The 22,452-nt window shown below is 29.2% G+C and overlaps 4 protein-coding genes across 8 annotated transcripts; 1 reads left to right on the forward strand and 3 right to left on the reverse strand.

Moving 5' to 3' along the window:
- The first annotated feature begins 17 nt into the window (after positions 1–17).
- LOC134836302 (S-phase kinase-associated protein 1-like) lies at positions 18–1,154 on the forward strand. The gene is made up of 2 exons (XM_063851519.1): positions 18–156; positions 360–1,154. Exon 2 carries the CDS (start codon positions 363–365, stop codon positions 849–851), a length of 489 nt encoding a protein of 162 aa, XP_063707589.1. The 5' UTR covers positions 18–156; positions 360–362; the 3' UTR covers positions 852–1,154.
- Positions 1,155–1,166: 12 nt separating this feature from the next.
- On the reverse strand, positions 1,167–3,817 carry LOC134836301 (late secretory pathway protein AVL9 homolog). Its single transcript, XM_063851518.1, has 5 exons — positions 3,438–3,817; positions 3,281–3,374; positions 2,060–3,214; positions 1,811–1,988; positions 1,167–1,711 (listed from the first exon to the last, which is right to left on the reverse strand). The coding sequence occupies exons 1-5, from the start codon at positions 3,507–3,509 to the stop codon at positions 1,321–1,323; spliced, it is 1,890 nt and encodes a 629-aa protein (XP_063707588.1). The 5' UTR covers positions 3,510–3,817; the 3' UTR covers positions 1,167–1,320.
- A 1,189-nt stretch (positions 3,818–5,006) lies between these two features.
- LOC134836293 (histone deacetylase 4-like) lies at positions 5,007–14,481 on the reverse strand. Of its 5 annotated transcripts, XM_063851507.1 has the most exons (13): positions 14,316–14,481; positions 13,997–14,152; positions 9,886–10,016; positions 9,716–9,823; positions 9,305–9,472; positions 9,165–9,241; positions 8,969–9,102; positions 8,566–8,718; positions 7,791–8,395; positions 7,621–7,731; positions 6,205–7,551; positions 5,832–6,136; positions 5,007–5,775 (listed from the first exon to the last, which is right to left on the reverse strand). In XM_063851507.1, the coding sequence occupies exons 2-13, from the start codon at positions 14,103–14,105 to the stop codon at positions 5,724–5,726; spliced, it is 3,300 nt and encodes a 1,099-aa protein (XP_063707577.1). In that variant the 5' UTR covers positions 14,106–14,152; positions 14,316–14,481; the 3' UTR covers positions 5,007–5,723. The 5 variants fall into 5 exon arrangements, with proteins under 5 accessions (XP_063707577.1, XP_063707578.1, XP_063707576.1 ...); XM_063851508.1 differs by having other exon boundaries at positions 9,305–9,439; positions 13,997–14,481; XM_063851506.1 differs by having other exon boundaries at positions 13,997–14,481.
- Positions 14,482–17,567: 3,086 nt separating this feature from the next.
- Positions 17,568–20,814, reverse strand: LOC134836304 (protein scalloped-like; the record flags this gene model as incomplete). The annotated part of the gene is made up of 6 exons (XM_063851521.1): positions 17,568–18,926; positions 18,992–19,226; positions 19,284–19,450; positions 19,574–19,630; positions 19,699–19,914; positions 20,684–20,814. Coding segments are annotated over 6 exons (920 nt in total), but the record flags the coding sequence as incomplete, so codon positions are not given.
- Positions 20,815–22,452: the final 1,638 nt, after the last annotated feature.

Raw genomic sequence — 22,452 nt, forward strand, 5'->3', positions numbered from 1 at the left:
GGACGACCAAAAGTGATAAACGTCAAAAAAGGCATGATTGGGTGCATTTTGACGAGTCAGACAAAGAAAAGCTCTCGAAAATAAAATCGGTAAATCTTGATCTCACAAACAAATTTGCCAAATTTAGATTTTGATTGTAATACTGTGCAAACCTGAGTAAGTGGTTTTTGCTTTTTTGAGTTGTACAAAATTCCCTTAATAAAAATTGCTGACCAAATATTTTTGTTCCCGCACTCATAAAACTCCATTTTTTTTCTGTATGTCTTACACAGCCATAGTTATGCATACTTCCTTATCTTAAATTTTAGTACATGTTCTGTGAGTAAAATAATTAATAAATAAATAACTTTTGTTTGCAGAAAATGCCTAACATCAAGTTACAATCTTCTGATGGCGAAATCTTCGACACCGATGTGCAAGTAGCTAAATGCAGTGGAACAATCAAAACCATGTTGGAGGACTTGGGCATGGAAGATGGGGAAGATGAAGTAGTCCCGTTACCCAACGTGAACTCGGCTATTTTGCGCAAAGTACTACAATGGGCTACCTATCATAAGGATGATCCTCAGCCAACAGAAGACGATGAAAATAAGGAGAAACGCACTGATGACATTTCTTCCTGGGATGCTGATTTCCTAAAGGTTGATCAAGGAACATTGTTCGAATTGATTTTAGCCGCCAACTATTTGGATATCAAAGGTCTGTTGGACGTCACTTGCAAAACTGTGGCTAATATGATTAAGGGAAAAACTCCCGAGGAAATTCGAAAGACTTTCAACATCAAGAATGATTTCACACCAGCCGAAGAGGAACAAGTCCGTAAGGAGAATGAATGGTGTGAAGAAAAGTAAATAACACTAAAACAACCGACACACCTAAATACGATTGGAACGATCTATTTTATTTTCCTTTTTTTTTCTCCCACGATTTTTTTATTTGAACTAGTATTTAAATGAACTCATAAAGATTCAAATATATAGGAGAGTTGAAATATGATTTAGATATAAATACATACAAAAATTATTAATTCTTACGCTCCCGTGTGTAATATTGATTTGTCACTAAACTATTCAATGCAAAGCAAAGATGAAACGAACATATGTACATTATCATTAATAAAATAAAATAACAAAAAAATTGAAAGAAAAGAATAATTTTTAATCTTTTTATTTACAAGGTTGCTAAGGAAAAAAAGTCTATCAAATTCTTAAATAAATACCATATTTATTTTAATTTCATTGCACATTTTTTTCATCGTAATTTAATAATTAGGTAATTGATAATTTACCCAAGTTATTTACCTTTTATGCAAATAAATAACTAAACAGTAAATACCTTTCCTTTGCCTTTTCCTTTGTCAAAATCGGCATATTCAATAATTTTGTCTGCGGTTTTTTGTATAATTTCTTCCAACTCCTCCTTCGTCGATTCTTTGCGTTGACGCGGTTGCTCCACTTCATCTCCATCATTGGAAATTCTCGCGTTTATCGCATTTACTTCTTCATTGTTTTCAGCGAGAGCTTCTACGCAACTTTCTATTCGACCTCGTTTGGGAACCTCTTCAGAAGTTTTACAATCTTCCTGGTTAAGTGATCCAGATGTAGTCGTTGAAATCGAGTTCCAAATTGATGAGAATGTGGACTTGGCTGTTGCTATTGTCTGATTTACAGCCTGATTAAGTTTACGTCCGCTTTCACTGTTGTGCATGGATCTTAACAAAAAAAAAAATAAATAAATAAAAATAAACATGTATTTTTTGGGTAGAAACAAATATTTACATCCATATAACTAAAAAAAATATATAGCTTACTGTGCAATTCTTAATTTCATGTCTATTACAGATAAAGTTCCAGCAAATGGATGCCCTGGTTGTAATTTAAAAAATTCTTCGGAATCTGTACGTGCTGAGCTCCAATCATCATAGGCATCTGTACGGCGGAAAATTGTCATAAAATGTCCATTAAATTGATCTAGTTCCTTTGATCCACCTTTTTAATAGGAAAATTAGTTTAGTCTGCGGTTTTTCATTGTACATATTGATGTACATTTATTTTCTTACCAGTACATAAAGATGTTCTGAGCAAAGCAACTGTGTACAAATAAAATTGTTGTCGTATCCAATTTTCGCTGCCTTCAGCTCCTTCCTTTGGACTTTGAACATGCTTCAAGAGATAATCAATAAAGCGCCGATCCTCTGTACTCAATTCAAGTAACTTTCGAAGTTCCAAGTCTCCTACGTTGGTATCATTTAATTCTATTCTTCCACTTTCTGTTTCAACGAACACGTCTGCTAGTTGTCGTTTTTGTTTAAACAGAATATTTGATGCTCCAATAACATAGCTTTGCACAGATGGATCTTGTAGTAAGTCCATGAATGGAAGCGATAAGTATGGACAAAATAAATGACCATTCTGAAAAATTGGAATGGGAGCAGACCAATGTTTGGACTCAATAACGTAGAATGGACTTAACGTAGAATAAAGTGTATTCAAGCTGGTATCACGTTGTAACAGTTGTGGAGTTGCGATAATATTATTTGTGCGAACTTTCGATGAATCATCCTCAGTTATACAAGTATTTATAGACGTAATACAATTTGGGTTAGTTTCAATGTCATGTACGACTTTGAGGGAATCATTATTTGGAGCTACTGAAGATAATTGGATGGGTGAGATCGAACGACTAGTTTTGACACAAAACACTTCGTCAAAACCCTTGGTCATCAATTCCGGAAATAATGATGCAATAGATACGATAAGTTCACATGTAGGCCTCACGGGACTCCCGAAAAATATTACTCGTTTTTGCAATAAAAAAAGCTTAAACAGTATTAATAACTTGTGTCGCCACTTTAGAAATATTTCACGAATATTCAAGCCTACGTACAAATGTTGCAGAGGACTATCAATGCCTCCATTCAATAAACATTGATTCAGTTGGTTATACGTCTTGATCAAAATATCTGTGTTTTGATCCATGAAAAATACATCGGCCACAAGAGATAATTTTACTTCTATATACCCAAAAAGTGGCAACTGCAAGACGGCACATACTGATTTTTGAACTGAGCTTCTCGTTACATCTTCGGTAACAACTTTTAGGTCCTCAACTGCAATTTGACGATAACAAGAAACGCCGTATACACTTTTCTTTGGGTTTAAGAGTTCCGGCAATGTAAAGAAAACCGTATCCTTTGAAACATTATGTGCACCATCTGTAAAAACAAATAATAGATACTCAAGAAAACATTTAAAAAATAAATAATGAAAATCGAATTTACCTGGCAGACAAAAAGTAGGAAGATTTTTCCATGAGCTTGGGACATTCTCAGTTACTTGGCCAGCATATTTAATTGGAGGATAAACGAATTCAATCTTTAAGTTAATTATTTGTTAGAATTAAGACAAAAAAAAATAGAAAATCAATATCTTACTAACCTGCGATCCTCGCTTATGATGAAAATTTACCAGAAAAATGTGCAGAACTGGTCTACCGTTTGATTCTTCCATCTTAGTAGTACTTTATCAACACTTATAAAATTTAATGCTCAATCATTTTCTTTCGTTATTTGTTTTTTTTTATTTTTTTTTTTTTTGTGTTCCTTAATAAGTACCCCAGAGAACTTATAAATAATACACTGACCGACATGAAGACTAATACATCAATTTGCCTCAAAAAATTGTAACTAATATTTTTTTCAAATACCCACAAATCCTAATAAAATTCAAGTGCGAATTGTCCGGTACTCCGCCCTCTTAGAAACCTATGAGTGAGCATTTTGAAAACTTCTAAGTACGTACTTCTAGCATTTTTGAGACAGAATATTGGTGTGATTTTCGTGTTGGTCAGTGTAATCTATGCCACCTAATTTTGTACACTGGGCTAAAGTATTTGATATTTATGAACGTTAAACATATGTATTGAAATGAGAATACAAAAATGTATGTTATGAAAAAGTTATAAAATTTTTGAACTGTGCGTCTTCTACATATGTACCTTCTACATCTTTACTAATGAATAACCTATATAATAAAGAGCTTTAATATCATGGTTTGTTGCACAAAAAATGAGCCTTCTTATAGAAAATTCAGAATTTAAACTTTTTTGATTATTCAACATATACTTTAATATATATTCATTCATTTACATTTTACATGTAACTTTGTCATAATGATAACAGTTTTGTTTCTTCTTTGTCGCCTCTTTTATACAGAAAAAACTTTTTTTATAAAATTATTTCTTTATGCCGATAAATGGTTCTTATATTTTATTAATACATATTTTTAGTGTTGACATATTATTTAAAGGAATGTTCGAAAATTATAGTTTCTTTGTAGACACGGGATTTTCATTTCACTTTCAACGCCTAAACTTATATATAATTTTAGACATACATAGCGATAACACAAAAGTTTTGACGCATTTTACATGAAACAGTGAAAATTTTAATAATGATGTATGAAACACAAACTGTATCTAACATTTTAGGCTCCAGAATATGTACTGGATAAGACTAGATTAAAGGAAGGAGTTTTATTGTATAGACCATAGATGATAATGATTTATCGTTGCATTTCGTTTTAAATAAATACTGTATTCCAGTATGTAAAACAATTTTTTAAACTTAAAATTTAATTGAAAATTAAATATATTGAATACATTATAATATGTATGATAGATAATATATTATTTAATAAAAATATTGTATAAAACAAGTTAATTGTTAAAACCTTTTACTAAATATTAATATTTTACAATTTAGTCTTCTTGCGTATTCAAATTATTTTAGAAATTTTAAATACATAAATGTAAATTCAACAATGGCCAGCATTGCATATTTGTGTATTTTATGTTTTATAAACATATTTGCTTAACAAATTTATATCATCTCATCTATATATATATATATATATAATGTATGTCAATAATATAGAATATAATCATAACAATATTTAAATATACGTTTGTATTTATTAATACAGTCAAAACACATAATATTTCTGTGCTGATAGCATTGATTCCACATTGAATTGATTTTGAACCTCAATGGTTTAATTGTATTATATAAAGATTTGACATGGATTAATTTGTGTTTTTGGAGGGTACAAAAGTATTGGTAATATATTGTATTTGACAAAAAAAAAACAATAACAGAAATTTTTAGTAACTATGATAAATATTAAAACCATAAAGTTAAACTACCTATCAGATTTAATTTAGCACTGACTTTTGCTGCATATGATATTTAATTTCAGCATTCAGAGTAAATATGCTGAAATGTGTGTAATTGTGCTTATTCCATTCTCTTTTCTTAAATATTTTTGAGTTTTAAAAAGTGTAAATGTGTAAAACTTGAGTAACAACATTTTGTAACTTCACTTATTTTTTATCTATATAATTCAAAAAGACTTTAAAGGCCAGTGTCTGATTTAATTGAAATGTCATGAATGACTTTACAATGATTTTCAAGAATTTGTTATAACATTAACATATTCAGTGCTTTTCAATAAACATATACATACTATTCATATTAAATACGAATAAGTAGCAACTTCTTTCTTCTTAATGTTACACATCTCAATGTGGGCAGTTTAAGGTGCTAATCAATTTTATGTATGCAATTTCAAAGCAATACAAATTATTACCAAAATGCAGATATTCACATTTTTCAATTTGAAAAACTTATCATGAACTAATTTTTCTGTGATGTTTAATCGACAATCTTATTTTAATTCATCTTGATCCATCGGTTCTTCTGTTGTTATTTTCGTTGTCCTTTAAAAAAAAATAATGATGAAGTTGGTTTAAAATGTTGTGTATTTTGATATTACCGATTGGGCGGCTGCATTGATAAACCAGCCATAGCATTAACAGTCTCTGACTCATCCCTCTCGCTCGAAAGTGCTTCCAAAGTAGATAATGTGACTGTATGAACTAATTGTTTTAAACAAGGCCAATATGTAATTTGTATAGCTATTGTTTTTTGAAGAGTCTCAACGGCAGACGGACAAGGAGTTCTTCGTAGTTCAATATCACTTATTGGAGCAATTTCATCACCCAAAAGTGCTTTTACACACTCTTGAGCAGAATCACAAATGGCAGGCAAATCATATCCACCTTCAAGTGCAAGCACGACCTAATAATACATATGGAATAAATTAAGTATTTACATATATTTAAATAAGTCAAACATTTTATTATTACCTTGCCATTTGCAAGTTGAGTCAACTGTCTTGTCAGATGTCCAAAACATGCCGGAGAGACAACATATCCACCTAGAGGTGCCGGATGGCCAACCGCTGCATCAAAACCTGCTGATACAATTACAATATCTGGAGAGAATTCGCGTGCTATTGGTAAAACTATTGTTCGAAAAGCAGCTAAATATTCGGCATCTCCCATCGGTGGGTTTAAACCGCTTGACCACGGTATGTTTACATTAAAGCCCAATCCACTTCCAACACCGCATTCTGTTGGTCCACCAGTGCCAGGGAAAAAGTTTCCATCGTCGTGTCGATGAATTGACAAATACAAAATATCGGGATCCTCGTAGAACACTTGTTGCGTTCCATTGCCGTGATGGACATCCCAATCGACAATTAATATGCGTCGAATATCGGGCAGCCGCTGTTTTAATAAACGAGCTGCTATCGCCACCGAGTTGAAGAAACAAAATCCCATTGCAGCGTTAGGTTCTGCATGGTGGCCGGGAGGGCGAACTATAGCAAATCCATTTTTGATATCACCGCGTGCAACCTTGAAGGCCAGATCTATAACACAACCTGCTGCCATACGAGCCGCTGTTCCGGTATGGTGCTCATTCCATGTTGTATCAAGATCAACTCCTACTCCACCGCAAGCTAATCGCACAAAACTCACACGACTGGCCTCAAGCTTTTGTCGATTTATCTGACTGGCTCCAAAGAGTGTTGCATGTGTTTCTGTGTGGACCACTTGAAGCTCTTCTTGTGTGGCCTTGCGTGACCTCAACCGGTCACAACGGAGTGCTAATCCTGTTTCCATAAGTCGCGCCCAAACACTTTGTAACCGTCCACTGTGCTCAGGATGCGACGAGTTATCTCCACATACACAGGCATGTTTCAACATTGAACTATCGAACGCTAGGCCAGTTGTGGGCTTGATTGATAATGAAGAACTATAGGACAAAGATGAAAGTTCGGGTGATTTATTTTCCGAAATAGACAAGTTGACTGGTGGAGGCAAGTGTTCACTGCTGCTCTGGCTTGTATCTCCTATAGAATGACTTTGTGAAGACAATGACGGAAGTTGTTGTGATGTTACTACAAGTGGACTAGAAAGGGTACGTGATAAGGGACGGATGTGGTGAGGTGTGCGGTGGTACTTAGATAAGTCTTCTGAATTAGCACACTGCATTTGTGCCGCTATAGAATTGTGAATCAAAATTTCTCGCTGTTGTTGTAAGTATTCTTGATCCCGCATTTTGGCGTCATCTTCACCAGTAATGCAGTTATTACTGTTGTTTGTCACGCTAGAACGTGGTGGACCACTTTTGTCGGTTAAATCAATAGCCTACAAAAATATGGATGCAATGAATCGAAGTTTGCATGATGAATTTTGATGAATGTATATCTTTTTTACCTCATTGATATCTTCTTCTTTAAGGATGTTGTTTGACCCAGATCTGTTGAATGGCGATGGACGAATTCTTTGTTTCAGTTGCATCTGTGCATCATACGCTTGTCTCTCAGCCTACATAGTGAAAACTGTATGCCTCTGGCTATTTACTAATATGAAAGGATATAGCTTACCTCACTGTTTTCATAGTGTGTCGGATTTATTTGCATATGAATAGCGCCCGTCAACATGGGATGTCCTAATGGGAGAGGAGCTGATTGAGTTCGACCCAAAGGACGATGTCCCTGCTTATAAAGACGTGCTTGTGCTACTTGCGCATCGGTTATCGGTTGAGGATGTCCATAAATTGAAAGAGCATGTCTTTGATTAGATACTGCTAATTGTGAGGTGGTCAAATGCATAGTGGGTGGAGGAATCATTACACCTTGTGGAACTTCGGCGAGTTCTAAAGGTAAATAAGTTTGTTGTTGTTGTTGTTGTTGCTGCTGCTGAGAGCTAGAGGATCCTGATGGGTTTCCAGAAATCGAGTGTGTGGAATTACTATGCAACTGGGCAAGTAGGGCCATTTGATTTACATTGTGAGCGTTGAGAAAATGCGATCTCCCCAATGATATATTTGGCATTGAAGGTGAACTAAATAATGACAAATCATTAATATTTGACCGCGAAGCACTGCCATAAGACTGATCTTCATTTTCTTCAGCGATTGGAGCGCTCGTTGGTGAGTTTCTCGAACCAATAATTGGTGGTGATGTGGGGCTAGAGTCAGCTGTTGAATCTATAAAAGAAGAACACAAAAAAAATAAGTGCAAAAAGAATTATAGAATGGTTATTCGATAAGAATTCTATGTTAATATATTAAGTACAATTTTAGAATGCATTATAAGAAGAAAGAAATCGCATACAAACGCACACTTGCAATTATATGTCAAAAATATATGTACGTACTTGTACTATTTACATGTTGGTTATGGTGTTTTTGCCTACGTTGCGCTGCTTGAAGTATCCTTTCATGTCGCTTACTTCCTAAAGGACCTGCACGTGCTTTGCGTTCAATAACGCTCTGCTTCAGGCGAATCTTCAGCAAATTTGGCTCAGACGCTGTAGAAAATAATGTATAATAGATGCCAATTTGAGCATATTTTATTTTGTTCATTAAATTTAATAATAAATTTTTTTATTTAGTGGTTACCTACACTATTTAACAAATAAAGAAATATATAATAAGGTAAATGTTGAATTTTAGTTGAAAAGTATTGTTAATTTAGCTGTGATATTAATAAACTCTTACAAAACTTTTCACACAAAAGCATGCATGCCTGGATTATATCCTTACGATTTAAATGTTTACCTGTTTTTCTTAATGGATAGTCTGAATCGTATTTTGAAATAACAGTTTGAGGTTGAGGTATTTTATATGGATGTGAGCCAACTGCAGCACCTGAATTAGGTAATGATTCTCCAGATGAACTTTTTATCACTCCCCTGAAGTAAAAAAAATTAGTTAATCAATAAGTGTTTTATGAACGATTTAAAGTTTAATTTACCAATTCCTGTAAGGAGATGAATTAGGCATGGATATGCCATTTGAGGCAGCTGCTTGTTTTTTTTGCATCAAAAATGTCTACATAATGATAAATTTTCACAAAAAAATTTATTATATTTGTATCTGAAAGGAAATACGTACTTGTAATTTTTGTTTTACTTCTGTGCTAGCATTTGCGCTACAATTTTGCGGTTTTTCCTTTTGTTGTCTTAAAGCATCTCTTTCCCTTCGTTCCCGCTGCTGTTGCTCTTCCGCAAGCCGTTGTTCTCTTAATTCCTGGAATACGCCATATTGAAGGTACGCCACATACTATAGAATTTTTTTATTGAACATGATTCAAGCAAAATAAATGTAACATAAAATATGCACAACATTGAAAAGAAGTGAAGAAAACTTATGATGACCATAAAAAATAAAAAGGAAATTATTACATTTGAAAATCAAATTTTAAGAGATGACTTTATGAAAAAGCTTCTTCTACAAACATAGGAGTCTCAATGATATTGCTTTAACACTATAAAAAGTGAATATTTTAAATTCGAATATACATACTTGTAATTTATGTTCCAATTGAAGCTTATGTTGCAATTCAAGCTCTTTGTTTTTTTCTTGAAATGCCTGCCATAGTTTTTGTTTTTGAAATTCCTGTTCTTTCCTCAACTGTAAATTTCATATACAGATAATTAAACATATTTAAGAAAGACAAAATATCGAAAACTCACTTCTAAGATTTGTTGATTGATATCTTCCGTATTTGGTTGACCAGTTTGAGAGTTTGTCATTGTTATATTTGCGTTCTCCGATACAACAACAATACCCCGATCTCGAGAAACTGCAGAATCTCGCGTCATTTCTTAAATAAAAATCATTTTTAAGTAATATATAATAATAATATAATAACAGTATTATTAATTTATACATTTAATAAACAAAAAACCAAAATGAAAACCTTAAGCAGTTGATTTGCTGCTTTATCAACAATAAATTTCTTAGTTTTATTTTGAAAATTTTTATACATATAAATATAATAAAAATACATTAAATATAATAATAATATGTTTGTATGTACTTGCAAACGACACCGACAACAGCATAGAACTATATATGTATAAAACAGTGTCGTATGAAAATGTGTAACTGTGTGGTTTTGACATTGAACATGTTATTGATTTAATTCTAAAAATAGAACTTTACTTAAAAAGTATATAAATATATACATAGAAGAGTAGGCTGTTTGTTGTTCAAATGTATTATTTTTTTGTCAAGATCAAAATAAATATTTACTAACTTTTTATTCAGTTCATTTATTCTTAAATAAATAAAAAAAAGCGGTCAAAGAATTTTTTCACCAAAATTTTGGATTATTCACTTTTTTTAACTAACCTTTCATTTGTTTTTTAAGACCACATGCAATAGTTCCAAAATCTCATCATTTAAATTAAGCATTGCAGATACATTCAAAATACGTAAATACTCTTAATCATTTGAAAATAAATAATACACGATGATGAAAAACTAAACTTTATAATAATAATGTTTTTGACATGTCTAAAAATAGAGTATGACGAAAATTGTTTTTATTGCGTTTTTTATTTAATTTTTATTTTCAGTTGAATGTTAAATATATATATATACTTTTTTAAGTTTTCAGATCATTGTACATATTATAATACAACAACAAATTTGTATTACTGTCCAACATTTTTTTATCGCTCCTGTGACATTATTCTATTATTATAATAGGTATATAATAATAATTCATGAATGAGTTTCTTATATATTTATATTTGTATTTATAGAATTTTGTTCCACTTATATATCTGAGCATATAATAATTATTAAAAAGATGAATTTTCTGATTGTTGTAAAAAGTTATATCCACGTTTTCAATAAAGCGCTAAAATTATTTTTTAATTCACTTTATTTTATAAGTTCTTGTTTATTCAGTGCTTTATTTTAAAAAAATCATCTTGAACATTTTCGACGGCAATCAAGATGATGTCACAGAAAACATGTCTTTATGATTCAACATCTAAATATACACTAAATATTGGATTGAGTAGCAAGTATTTCTCTCTGTTTGACTGCCAATTTGACATGTACATTACATATAGCGGCGGCGGCGATAGATATTGGATATGAATGATAGCAAAGAAACTATATGTTGAGAGAGTTACAATTACTCTCTTTTTGATTTTCTTCTATTTTATATATATATTTTCATTTCATAAACAAAAGATAGCAATTTTTAGTGAGATCATTTTGATGAAATATGTTGATAAAGAAACATGAAAATTCGGTTCAATATTTTTCAATCAAACAATTGCAAACCATTTTTTAAAATGGAGCAATTGTTAAATTTGCAAGGTGTTAAAGAAAATAAAAAAAATATAATTTTTATAGGTAGATTCACAACAGAGTATTTTTAACAATGCGCAATAAAAGTTTGCGCACTTGATTTTATTTTCATCAAAACTTGTATAATATACTTTTAGAATATGTATTTTTATATATAAGTTATTTATTTATTTGCAAAGGAAAAAAGACAGTGATTTTAAAAGTAAAATAGATTGTCATACTTAAACATTTATTCATTAAATTGAATTATAATCAATAAGTATGTGCTTTATTTCAGTTTTTGTAGAGTTTTTAAACAATCTATTTTTAGCTGCTTAAATATGCGCAGCTTGTTTAAAAATAGAAAATGAGATTTCAAACAGTGTGGTACATTAATTAATACATATTTTATTTAGGCATACTTCATTTTTGTCGTGCAATATAAAACGTATATGTTGCTCATCTAAAAATAATTATTTTTTATTTTGGTATTTTATCGGTCAGAATTAGTTTATCACAGAAAACCAATATTGTGAATTTATTATAAAATAAAATAATATTTTTCTTGGTACATTTATACAATCAGATAACTTTTCTTTATTTTTTAAATTTTATTTTATAAGTTTTCACGTATTTTTCAGTTCAAGTATTTGTTTAAATGGTATAATTTAAACTCGTGAATTAAAAAGATCAATATGAGACGAATGTTTGTGTTCTTATACATTAATAAAAAAAAATACTTTTTGCATGCATTTGAGCAAAAGTGTAACAAGAATTTTGTCGGAATGATTTTATTTTGATTATAAGTAGGTATCTATTTATAGATATTGTTGCACCATATTGATATATTTTGTGCTATATTTATCAGAGCTTGGTTATCATCATATAATGTTGGTTACTTAGGATGTATACTACGTATGTAAGTATAAAAAAAAGATATAAATAGTTGTGTTGTACAAAATCACCATCACCGTTATTATTTATAAAAGAAACTTGGTTTGATTAGTTTATATTTTTAAAACGGCGTAAAAAGTATTTGTATATAAATATAAAAATACCGATTCTAAAAATAAGCATGTAGGTAATCTTTGAACCTTATAAAATAACATTATAAATGCCAAAAGCTTTAATTAATTCTATTTTCAGTTAAATCTTTTACAATAATGTGACAAAATTTTCTATATTTTGTAAAATTAAGTATAATAAATAAATTGAGTAATAAATAATCATCAGCATGGATAATTTAAGTTCTGCTTTTAGAAATCTTCGCAAATCGAAATGTAATTGCATAGAATTGTAAGCAAGCATCAAAACATTGAAAAAAATAATCATTTTTTTAGATCTATTGCAAATTTAATAATAATAAATTATTTTAAATATTCAATGCGTGTATAAAAATACACTAAACAATTGATAACTTGTTTAACGTACTCTATACGTAAGTTGTAACACACTTGTTTTTACAACAACAACAATTTTTCTAAAATTAGTATCATCATTGTTTTATTATTATAGTAGTATATGGTTAATATCTTACATATAAAGTGCAAAGGAATACACATGCACTACTCATGTAATAGAGTGAACCTATTTATATAATATATATTTACTTAAATAAACCTTATTATAAGTTCATGTACAGTTAGAGAGGAGTACATTCTGTATATAGTTGTTATGTCTATTCAATTTTGTAAATATGATGTAGGTATTTATTATGTTCTATTTTTAGAATTCTCGAAATTCCACCAAAACAGCTAGGAGGTTTATGTATTGCATGTCTATATCATCATGTACATATGATCGTAGATCACGCGCATAATCTGAAGCAAAGTGTTTATTTATTCAGTAAATAAATATATATTGTATAATGTATATGTAGTATATAGTAAGTGAGCGGGAGAGAATATATTTTCAAGGACTTCTGATACGCATTCAATGTGTGTATGTATAGTATACATATATATTATGCCCTGATAACAATTTTACAGAGCCTCACACAACATCTCAAATACTTAATACATATATCTATGCTTTTAGAAGATATAAATATTTAACTCACCTGAATCTGTAATGTTATTCGACATATTTATATTTTTTAAAAATTTAAACACTATTTTATGGGTATTTTTATAAAGACAAAGTACAAGTTGAAATTTAAGCAAATGTATATTTCATATGTAAAAGTATGTTTTCTTATAAGATTTTGATTACAAGTTGAAATTTAAGCAAATGTATATTTCATATGTAAAAGTATGTTTTCTTATAAGATTTACTGCGACACAGAAAATTTTCCGTTGTTGATACACAATCTTATCATTTTGTAAGAATTGAAACGTGTAAATAATTTCTACTTTATTTGTTCAAAATATGAAATAAATATTTTTATATTGTGTTTTATTATTTAATTCAATTTTTTGCACTTATTGAATATGCTGTACTTTTATTATTATTATTTCTAGTAGTATCTAGAATTTACTTGTCACAAACATTTATCACCTTTTGTTGTCACACTTTTGTTTCTTTTTTTCTGGCCCAAAACTACCAGGATTACATAGTTTTTTTTTAATATTTTAAATATGCGTAAAATATATAAATGATTAACCATTAAATGATTAGTATGAACTTAATCTGTATTTGTCTTTAGTACAAAACCTAAATATAAGTTTTGTGAAAACTAATTTATTCCTGCTTCTGTTCCTCAGAGAACGAGAAATTCTAGGACAAGTGTATTTGTATATTTTAGGTTGACTAAATATGTTTCGAAAAGTAAAATGAAGAAAATGGTAAATAATAAAAATTAAATTTCATTATCTACTTTGTGGTGTTTCCCGAATAAAATGAAACTAATTAATTTCTTTTGATCGTTGCATATTATTTATGTATGCTTAACACTTGTTTTACACACATTTGGTGACGAAAACTGGAAATTATGATTCCTTTCTGTTACATTACAAATTATTTATTTTAGGAATGATGCAAACTGAATGACACACATCAACATTCAACTGTTGTGTTCCCTCGAATATCAGTTGAGGGTACTTTTTCAAAGAAAGAGTACAGTTTTTCATTTGAAACAAACTATGGAAGATTTTTGTTTTTCTATCTATATATTGATGAATATTTTTAGATACATAATTGATTTAGAACTCCTAAAATCAGCTTGGACATAATATTAAGCCATCATTTAAAAAACTTGTATTTGCTACTCCTATCTATCTTTTAACTTTTGTGAATATGTCGTGTTTCTCATGATCATATCAAATTAAAATATACAGCAAGGCGAATGTAAAGCTGTCAAACACGAAACCAAATCTGACAATATTGTAACATTTACTTTAAAAAAAAAATTTTAAGAATTTTCCTTAACAGATATTTCGTACATATTTTATCTGGAAAAAACAATGTTCTCGTTTTTTAAAAAAAGACCCAAAACCCCAGAGCCAGGTGCTACGGAGACAAAGGGTATGATTAGTATGAAATTTATTTTAAGTGTTACATACATATTTTCCATATACCATAAGCGATTTTTATTTTCCATTTTTTTCTTTTTAGATGAATTTGAAGTAATAAATCGTACTACACCACCTACAATTCCGTTTGAGAGCAATGGAATATATGGTCAAAGTTATCCAGTACTCCCACAACCTGATACGACTGGACCACAACAACTAAGACGATATGAAAGTGTATCGAAGCCAACGCAAACTACAGAGGGAGTTCCATTTAAATTATCTAAACAAGTTGGGAGAGATATGTTTGTTGATAAACTGAAATCACAAATTGATGATCTTGCAAGGACTTTCGATCAAAAAATTTCAAATAACTCTTCTATGGGATATAGCTTTCAGGTGGAAAAAAGTGTCATTTCAGAATGCTAATAAAAAAGTGTCATGAATTATTTAAGTTAAAACCATTTAATAAAAATTGAATTAATATAAATCAAAAACATGCTGCCATAATTATTTATACACACATGAATCATTCAAAATTCCAGGGCTCCAAAAACTTATGACTTAAGATAGATAGATAGATATGACAAGGCACCACCGCGGGCCCCTATGGCCCTATTGTGGTTGTCGCGGGACCATACGATCCCTTGACTTGCCAATGATTAGCAAGAGTGCAAAAACTACTCAGCCATAATTTATTTTTGTTATTTCAATGTGCTCAGCAATTAACTTAATATGAAATCCTTGAAAATATAAAGGATCATCTTAGATTTTGGAGACTAACACAGTCGCATAGGATGTGTTCAGCACTTTCTATTTCCAATCCACAAAATCTACATTTTCTTCAGATGATAACGAAATTTTCCATGTACAGAAAACGCTAATGACTTAAGCATAAGCTTAAAAACTTATGTGACTTACACTTTAACTTAAGTTTTGTGTCAAAGGAATTGTTTGACTTAATTGACTTTGATTAAAACTACAGTTTAAGAAAAAGTTAAATTAAATTTGTTTGAAATTTTTTTAAGAAAAATTGTTTTTTTTAAACAGATAATTAGAAATCAAAATTAAATTGCAATGTTCATTTTCCTTATATTTTTCATCTATATGGATAATTGTTTTTTTTTAATGAAAATGCATTTTAGTTCAGGACAAATTTTCATCTTTATTTATATATCTTTCTTAATCAGTACTTTTTTCAACTAAGAGAGAGTGGCTGTTTATGTTTACACTACCTATAGTTAAAGTTAATCTTAATTTATATTATGATGTACTTTTGCTTCTTAATACATTTGATTTAAAGATTTGAACAAAAAATACTTTATCCTTAAAGTTGAAATTACATGCCATTTATTGTATTCTTTTTTTTATACTTAATAAAATAAAATCACTAAAAACTAATTGTAAAAAAATTATTACACTCTGATTACACATTCATAGTTCGACTAATGACAATAAAAATATACATTGCATTCGTTTTTTTGTTTGTTTTTTTATTTTATTAAAAACACAATAAACTATTTGACTAACATTGAAAGAGAACCTATAATAAAGAGATTTTATTTTTTTTTCTCGATACCAAAATAATATAATTTTTAAAGTGTTTCGAAAAGGTACATTCTGCTTTTTGCTTATATGAAAATTTGTTTATGTTTTTTTCTTATACATCTACACACTTATTTTATATTTATTGTATATCCTGTATTGTTGGGCTTACTTGTTAAATATGTAAATATTATGAAATGTATAATTATTGTAATAAAAAAAAGAACTTTCAATCAAATAACGGCTTTTTATTTCGAATTTATTTAAATTAAAACTAAAATATATAATTTTTCATTGACTAATTAAGAGATCAAACTGATTTTTGTATTTCTCATTTAAAAATAGTATTAAATTCTCTTTCAAAATCTTATTGTTAAATATTTATGTTATTTTAAATTAAAAACTGCTCTACATTGTAAGAGTTATCTCCGAGCCTGCCTTCTGAATCATACTACATAATTTTTTTAAAAGTGTTATCAATATGTAGTTTAATACATAAAACCATTAACGCATTGGTTGGACGGACTTAATAATTTTGAAAATAATTTATTTTAAGAAAGGACATTTAAAATGTTTAAAATATTAATTTTGACTGATTAGATATATGTTTTATAATTTATTTACTTATTAGCCGCATTCACACTTTGATTTAAAATATAGCACAAAACATGTTTCGTAAAAATATTTATAATTAGAATGTAATATCATGGCAATGATTTTATTTTTATTTGCAAATTAAGAGTAAGTCAATGAGAAAAAACATAAATGTTGGTCCCATTCTAAATTATAAGGAAGTACGATTTCAACTAAAATAGCAAATAAAGATCATTGTAAAAAAATCAAATCGAATTCAAAAATATGTTTTTATTATTTTATTTAATTTATTTATTTTTTTTTTGAAGTGACAAATCGTCAAAGTGAAATTTATCATTTAAATTATATTTATGTTTTTTTTTTCAAATACATATACCTATGTATACGTTTTTATATTGTTTTTAAAATTAAATAAAAACTTTGCTTCTTAACTTATTTTTATTAAATATCATTGTTATAAAATGATATCAATTGGTGGTATCAATTTTTAGATCATAAAATAATTTATAAGATAAAAGCTACAATTATAAGCATATTAAAAGAAAATAATTTGAAGTATGGTGGCCGTCAACTCAAAGCAGTATTCTAAAGCACTCTTATGTTCAATATCTCCTACCTATTTGACAAAATAAGATCATGGTATAATGGCAACGAGTTTATAATTAATAATTTTTAATTGTGTATGAGCATGATTGAATTAGTGTTTTAAAAACATTGAAAAGTTTTGGTTTGAACAAGTTTTATATACGTACATGAAATTTATAGGCACTGATATTCTTTAATGAAGAAAGTCGTTTTCTTTCAAAAGCTGAAGAATACGTTTGATAGTGATAGTATTGTCAATGATAAACTCAGATAAATCGTATTAGGTAGTCCTCTGGGGTACTTTGTAGAATCTAATACAATATATTTATTGTTTATGTCGTTATTTTATACAGTGTAAAACACTTACAAGAATAGACTTTTACAGTTATCAGTTACATTTATGATGTTTCGTAAGGTATCTAATTTTGTCTCATTTTATATGTATGTATCTATTTATATTTCTGTACATATAATATAAATAGTTTTACGAAAGGGATTAACTTTTTTTATAATATATTTATATTTGATTTTATACATTTTTGATTGCATACGACTTAAATATAAGAATATTTACTTAACAAAAACCATAATGATTATTCAAAGTACATGCTACTCTGATTGTTGCTTTAGTACTTGCAGGACATCTTAAAGTGCCCAGCACATTTTTAGTCAACTGGTGCTTGATTATTTCCAGTTGAAGAATTACTTTCTCGTTTCACAAAACTAAAATTGAACTCAGAAATTATTTTTGTCTCAGTGTTATCTGCTTTTGTAATATCAGTTTTATCGGAAGAATTCGTTTTATTTTCTACTGCGACCATCTTAGAAGTTGTGGACTCCCTAATAATATCGCTTTTTTGATTTACAGTACAATTTACTTGTGATTCTCCTGAAGTACTACACATACTCAAAAGTGTATTTGTGGCTGCTGAAATATGTTGTTGGTACAAAGAAGTATAAGTATGAGGATGATATGGGTGAGTATATACAGGCGATGGAAGGATAGTAGAGGTGGTTCTTGTTGTTGTTTTGTTTTCATTTATATTATTATCAATACTTGTTTGATTATTGTTGTTGCTGTTGTTAAGATTTCCAGTAATATCATTGCTGCTTAAAAGTGGCGATGAAGAAACTTCTTGCTAATCTTGCACCAAACGATAAATATGATGTTGAGCTCCATGCTCTGAGGTAGACACCTCAAATACGAACGCAATGCATAATAATGTTTCTTGAGTTTCTTTATTAGAAATAACCTAGTATACGAAAATATAAATAAAAAATTCTTCAAATAATATTATTAATCAAAATATTTGTTTACCTGCAAAATGGTGAAATTTTCTAAAACACTATTCATCATATATTTTTCTGGCAAATGTTTCAATTTATTAATGAAGTTGATCATGTAGTCGCACATAGGAGATCGATTTATACGATAAACGAATCGGCCGTTTTCTAAATGTGAATACTCAGTTTCAACTTTCTCCACCACCTGTTTTCCGAAGGAGCAAACTTTGGTTGAACAGGATATTACAATGTTGTCGTTGCTCTCATAACTAAAAATTACGTTATTTAATAATGTATATGGCAGTGATTTACAAAATATCACTTACTGACTACTCACGCCATAAAAGGCACCGGTATCATTTTGTACATTCGTATTTAAATCCGCCCAAAATTTGACAAGGAAAAACGAATTTTGTGGTCCTTTCTCGTATAATTCCTTGAGTCCACCAGTTTTTTGCGGGAATTTATCATAAATTTCCTTCACATCTACCGGCTAAAATTAAAAATGAAAGAATTACATATTCATTAAGTACATGCAACAAAACTATAAACCGAAATTTCTATGAAAATGTTTCACATAGAAAATACATTAATTTTTTAAATGATAAAAAATTACCTCTAGTACTGCGTGAGTAGGCTGTTCTCCTATATGCACAAATAAATGTTTATGGTACTACAAAATTATAAAATTAATAAAACTAAACTTTATTTTAGAGATAAATATGTTTTTGTTATACATACCGCTTCCTCAACACGTAATTCCAAATATGCTGAAAATTCTACTAATCTAAATTTGTGCGTAGCTATGGATCGTCCTTCCCATGTGTGGGCTGCTGGAAGATTACTGTCACCTGGCACGATTGCACCACCTGCTTTACCAGGCCCATAGCAGCCGGGACCGAATGGCTTGATGTCTTGTGATGTACTTGGACCTGTTAGCCCAGGTTGCCAAAATTGCTAAAAAAAAGATAAAAAAAACAAACAATTAAACAGTATAAGAATATATAGGGCTGCATGAATTTTATTAGCGAGCGTTATAGACAAATGCGAGCATTTTCGAAGCACACACAAAATGTTATGGTGATTCACCAGGCACGTTTGAATGCAATTTTATCAGTATCTGAAATTGGGAAATTCGGTTAAAAAATAGTAGGTACTTACCAAATTACAAGAATATGATTCAGTTTATTTCTATCTATTTTTTAGTAATTTATGTACTTAGTAATAAGAAAAAAATTTCAACAAAAAATTCATGATTTCAATGATGTTTTTTTTTTATTTGTAATAAATAATACATTAAATGTAATTGATTAAAGTATGTATGATTAATTAGGTATGAATTAAAGTTACTTAGGAATTGGATTAAATTGCAGTAAGAATGAGTTACAAGGTAAACCACATTGTTTGGAACTTTTGTGTTAGACATATTGTATCAAAAGAAAGAAAACTTTTTATCTTGTTTGATGAATTTCATATATGACATCTAAAAATTGATTGCGAATAAAATAAACTACCTATTGTCAGATTATTGCTTACTGTGGAATAAGAGAAACAGGAAGGATTCGATAAGTGGTGGTGGTGTGAATACCCCTTTTGAGGTACTAATTGCGCACTTGGTATGCTCGATATTGTCTGTAACGCTTTAACATCTCCGATTGAGCGATCCTTTGTATATTTTTAATTATAATAAATTACAATCACTTTATATTATGCTGTAAGTACTTACCACTTTCATTTTCGCTTGTAGCTCACGTAACTTTCTTCTAGCTAGTACTTGAATATGAGAACTAACTTGTTTTCGCGTCCTTGTTTTTCCTGTTCGTATTTTGATATAACGGGCAATAAGCTCATTTCGTCCTGTAAAAAAAAACAAATTTTTTTCAAGGTAATTAAATGATTACAATTAAACTTAAAATCTTTTAGTTAATGATCTTTTTCATTGGACTTCTGTAACTGCTTAGGACTTATGACAAAATAATTAAAAATAAAATGTCAAATACATTTATGCAATTCAGAAATGAATGAAAAAGAACCTCTTTAACGATATCATATTTCTATTTACAAGTAATGTATCATTTGAAACGTATGTAAGATAATATTTTTTACTTTTTTGTAAATGAAAAAAATGTTAGTAAATGTTTTTCCTATCAATTTTAAAAAACATTAGTTTAACAATAACCACCCAGCTCACTTTTTCCAAAAATCCAAGAATTCAATAATGGAATAAGAATAATGGAATGGTCATTTAAGTATTTGAACCTTCAAAACATATGAAATATCAAAATTTTTTTGTTAAACTTTTATACTTTTTTTCTTGTTATACTTTGTTATAGTTGTGATACTTTGTAAATTTTAATAACTTAGACTAAATTTCATAGAAAAATAATTGAAAAATAGTTTTGGTAATATTTGGTAAATTTTAGGTTTTTAAATTTACGCATTTTAGTAGGATTAATATTTTTTTGATTAGCTTTTTATTGAGGTAAGGTTTTGTAATTGTTATATAAACAATTAAACTTTAAATTAAATATATGTTTTCAAAATGAAGAAGAAATCTGCAGGGCTCAAACTAAAGTTTTGTAAAAAGTCAAATTCAATTTGCTTTTGCAAAAAAGTCAAGAAAAAGTCGAATTAAGCAAAATACAATATTGCTTTTCTAAAAGCAAAAGCAATTGTTTTTAAAAACTTTTGCTTAAGTCAAAGCAATAGCAATAAAGCAAAAGCAAAAGTCGAAAGCGGTTTAAGCCCTGGAAATCTGATTTCATATGGCATATGACACGTGATTAATATATAAAAACTAACATACCAAGATTTAAAAAATGTACTGTCACATAAATAAAATATACTTGTTGCCATAAATATTTTTTATATTCTGCTTTTTCGAAAAAGTCCTTGATATTTTGGTATTTTTATAAGCTGTCTTAACAAAGGGTAAACTTTTTTGCAGGGCACACATCTTTATCTAAGTTTTATTGTGTTGTGCAACAGTGTCACTGCTATGCCAGTACAAAAATTACAGCAAAATCACATAAAATTATCGGGTCCGAATAAGAACTAGTACATTTGGTTCGAAAACGACATTTAGGCTTTAGGAAAATACATATATGTACTTATGCTTATGAATGCAACTATGTCAATAAAAACACCTGCTTTGATACATTTTCTCAAATCCTTATGAAAAATATTTCTCATTTTCAGAATCTTTTGACGCAATAGTAGGCATAATATTTTATTAAGATATTCAACATATGGTTTTGAAGTATTTTATCGTAAAAAAAAACTAAAATCCGTATTTGATATTCTGTTCTTATATTAATAAGCTCTCTTCCATTCTTCCTTGGTTAATTTATGTATTTTATCTAGTCTATTGTATAACATAATTTCTTATACTTTCTTCAACCATGAGGTCAAGCAAATAAGGTTTTGGAATGTATCTTGCTTTAATTTAATTTGAATAAAGAAATTGAATATTAATATTGTGATATTGTGAAAAAT

Source organism: Culicoides brevitarsis, unplaced genomic scaffold, assembly GCF_036172545.1.
Source record: "Culicoides brevitarsis isolate CSIRO-B50_1 unplaced genomic scaffold, AGI_CSIRO_Cbre_v1 contig_12, whole genome shotgun sequence".
Classification (NCBI taxonomy): Eukaryota; Metazoa; Arthropoda; class Insecta; order Diptera; family Ceratopogonidae; genus Culicoides; species Culicoides brevitarsis.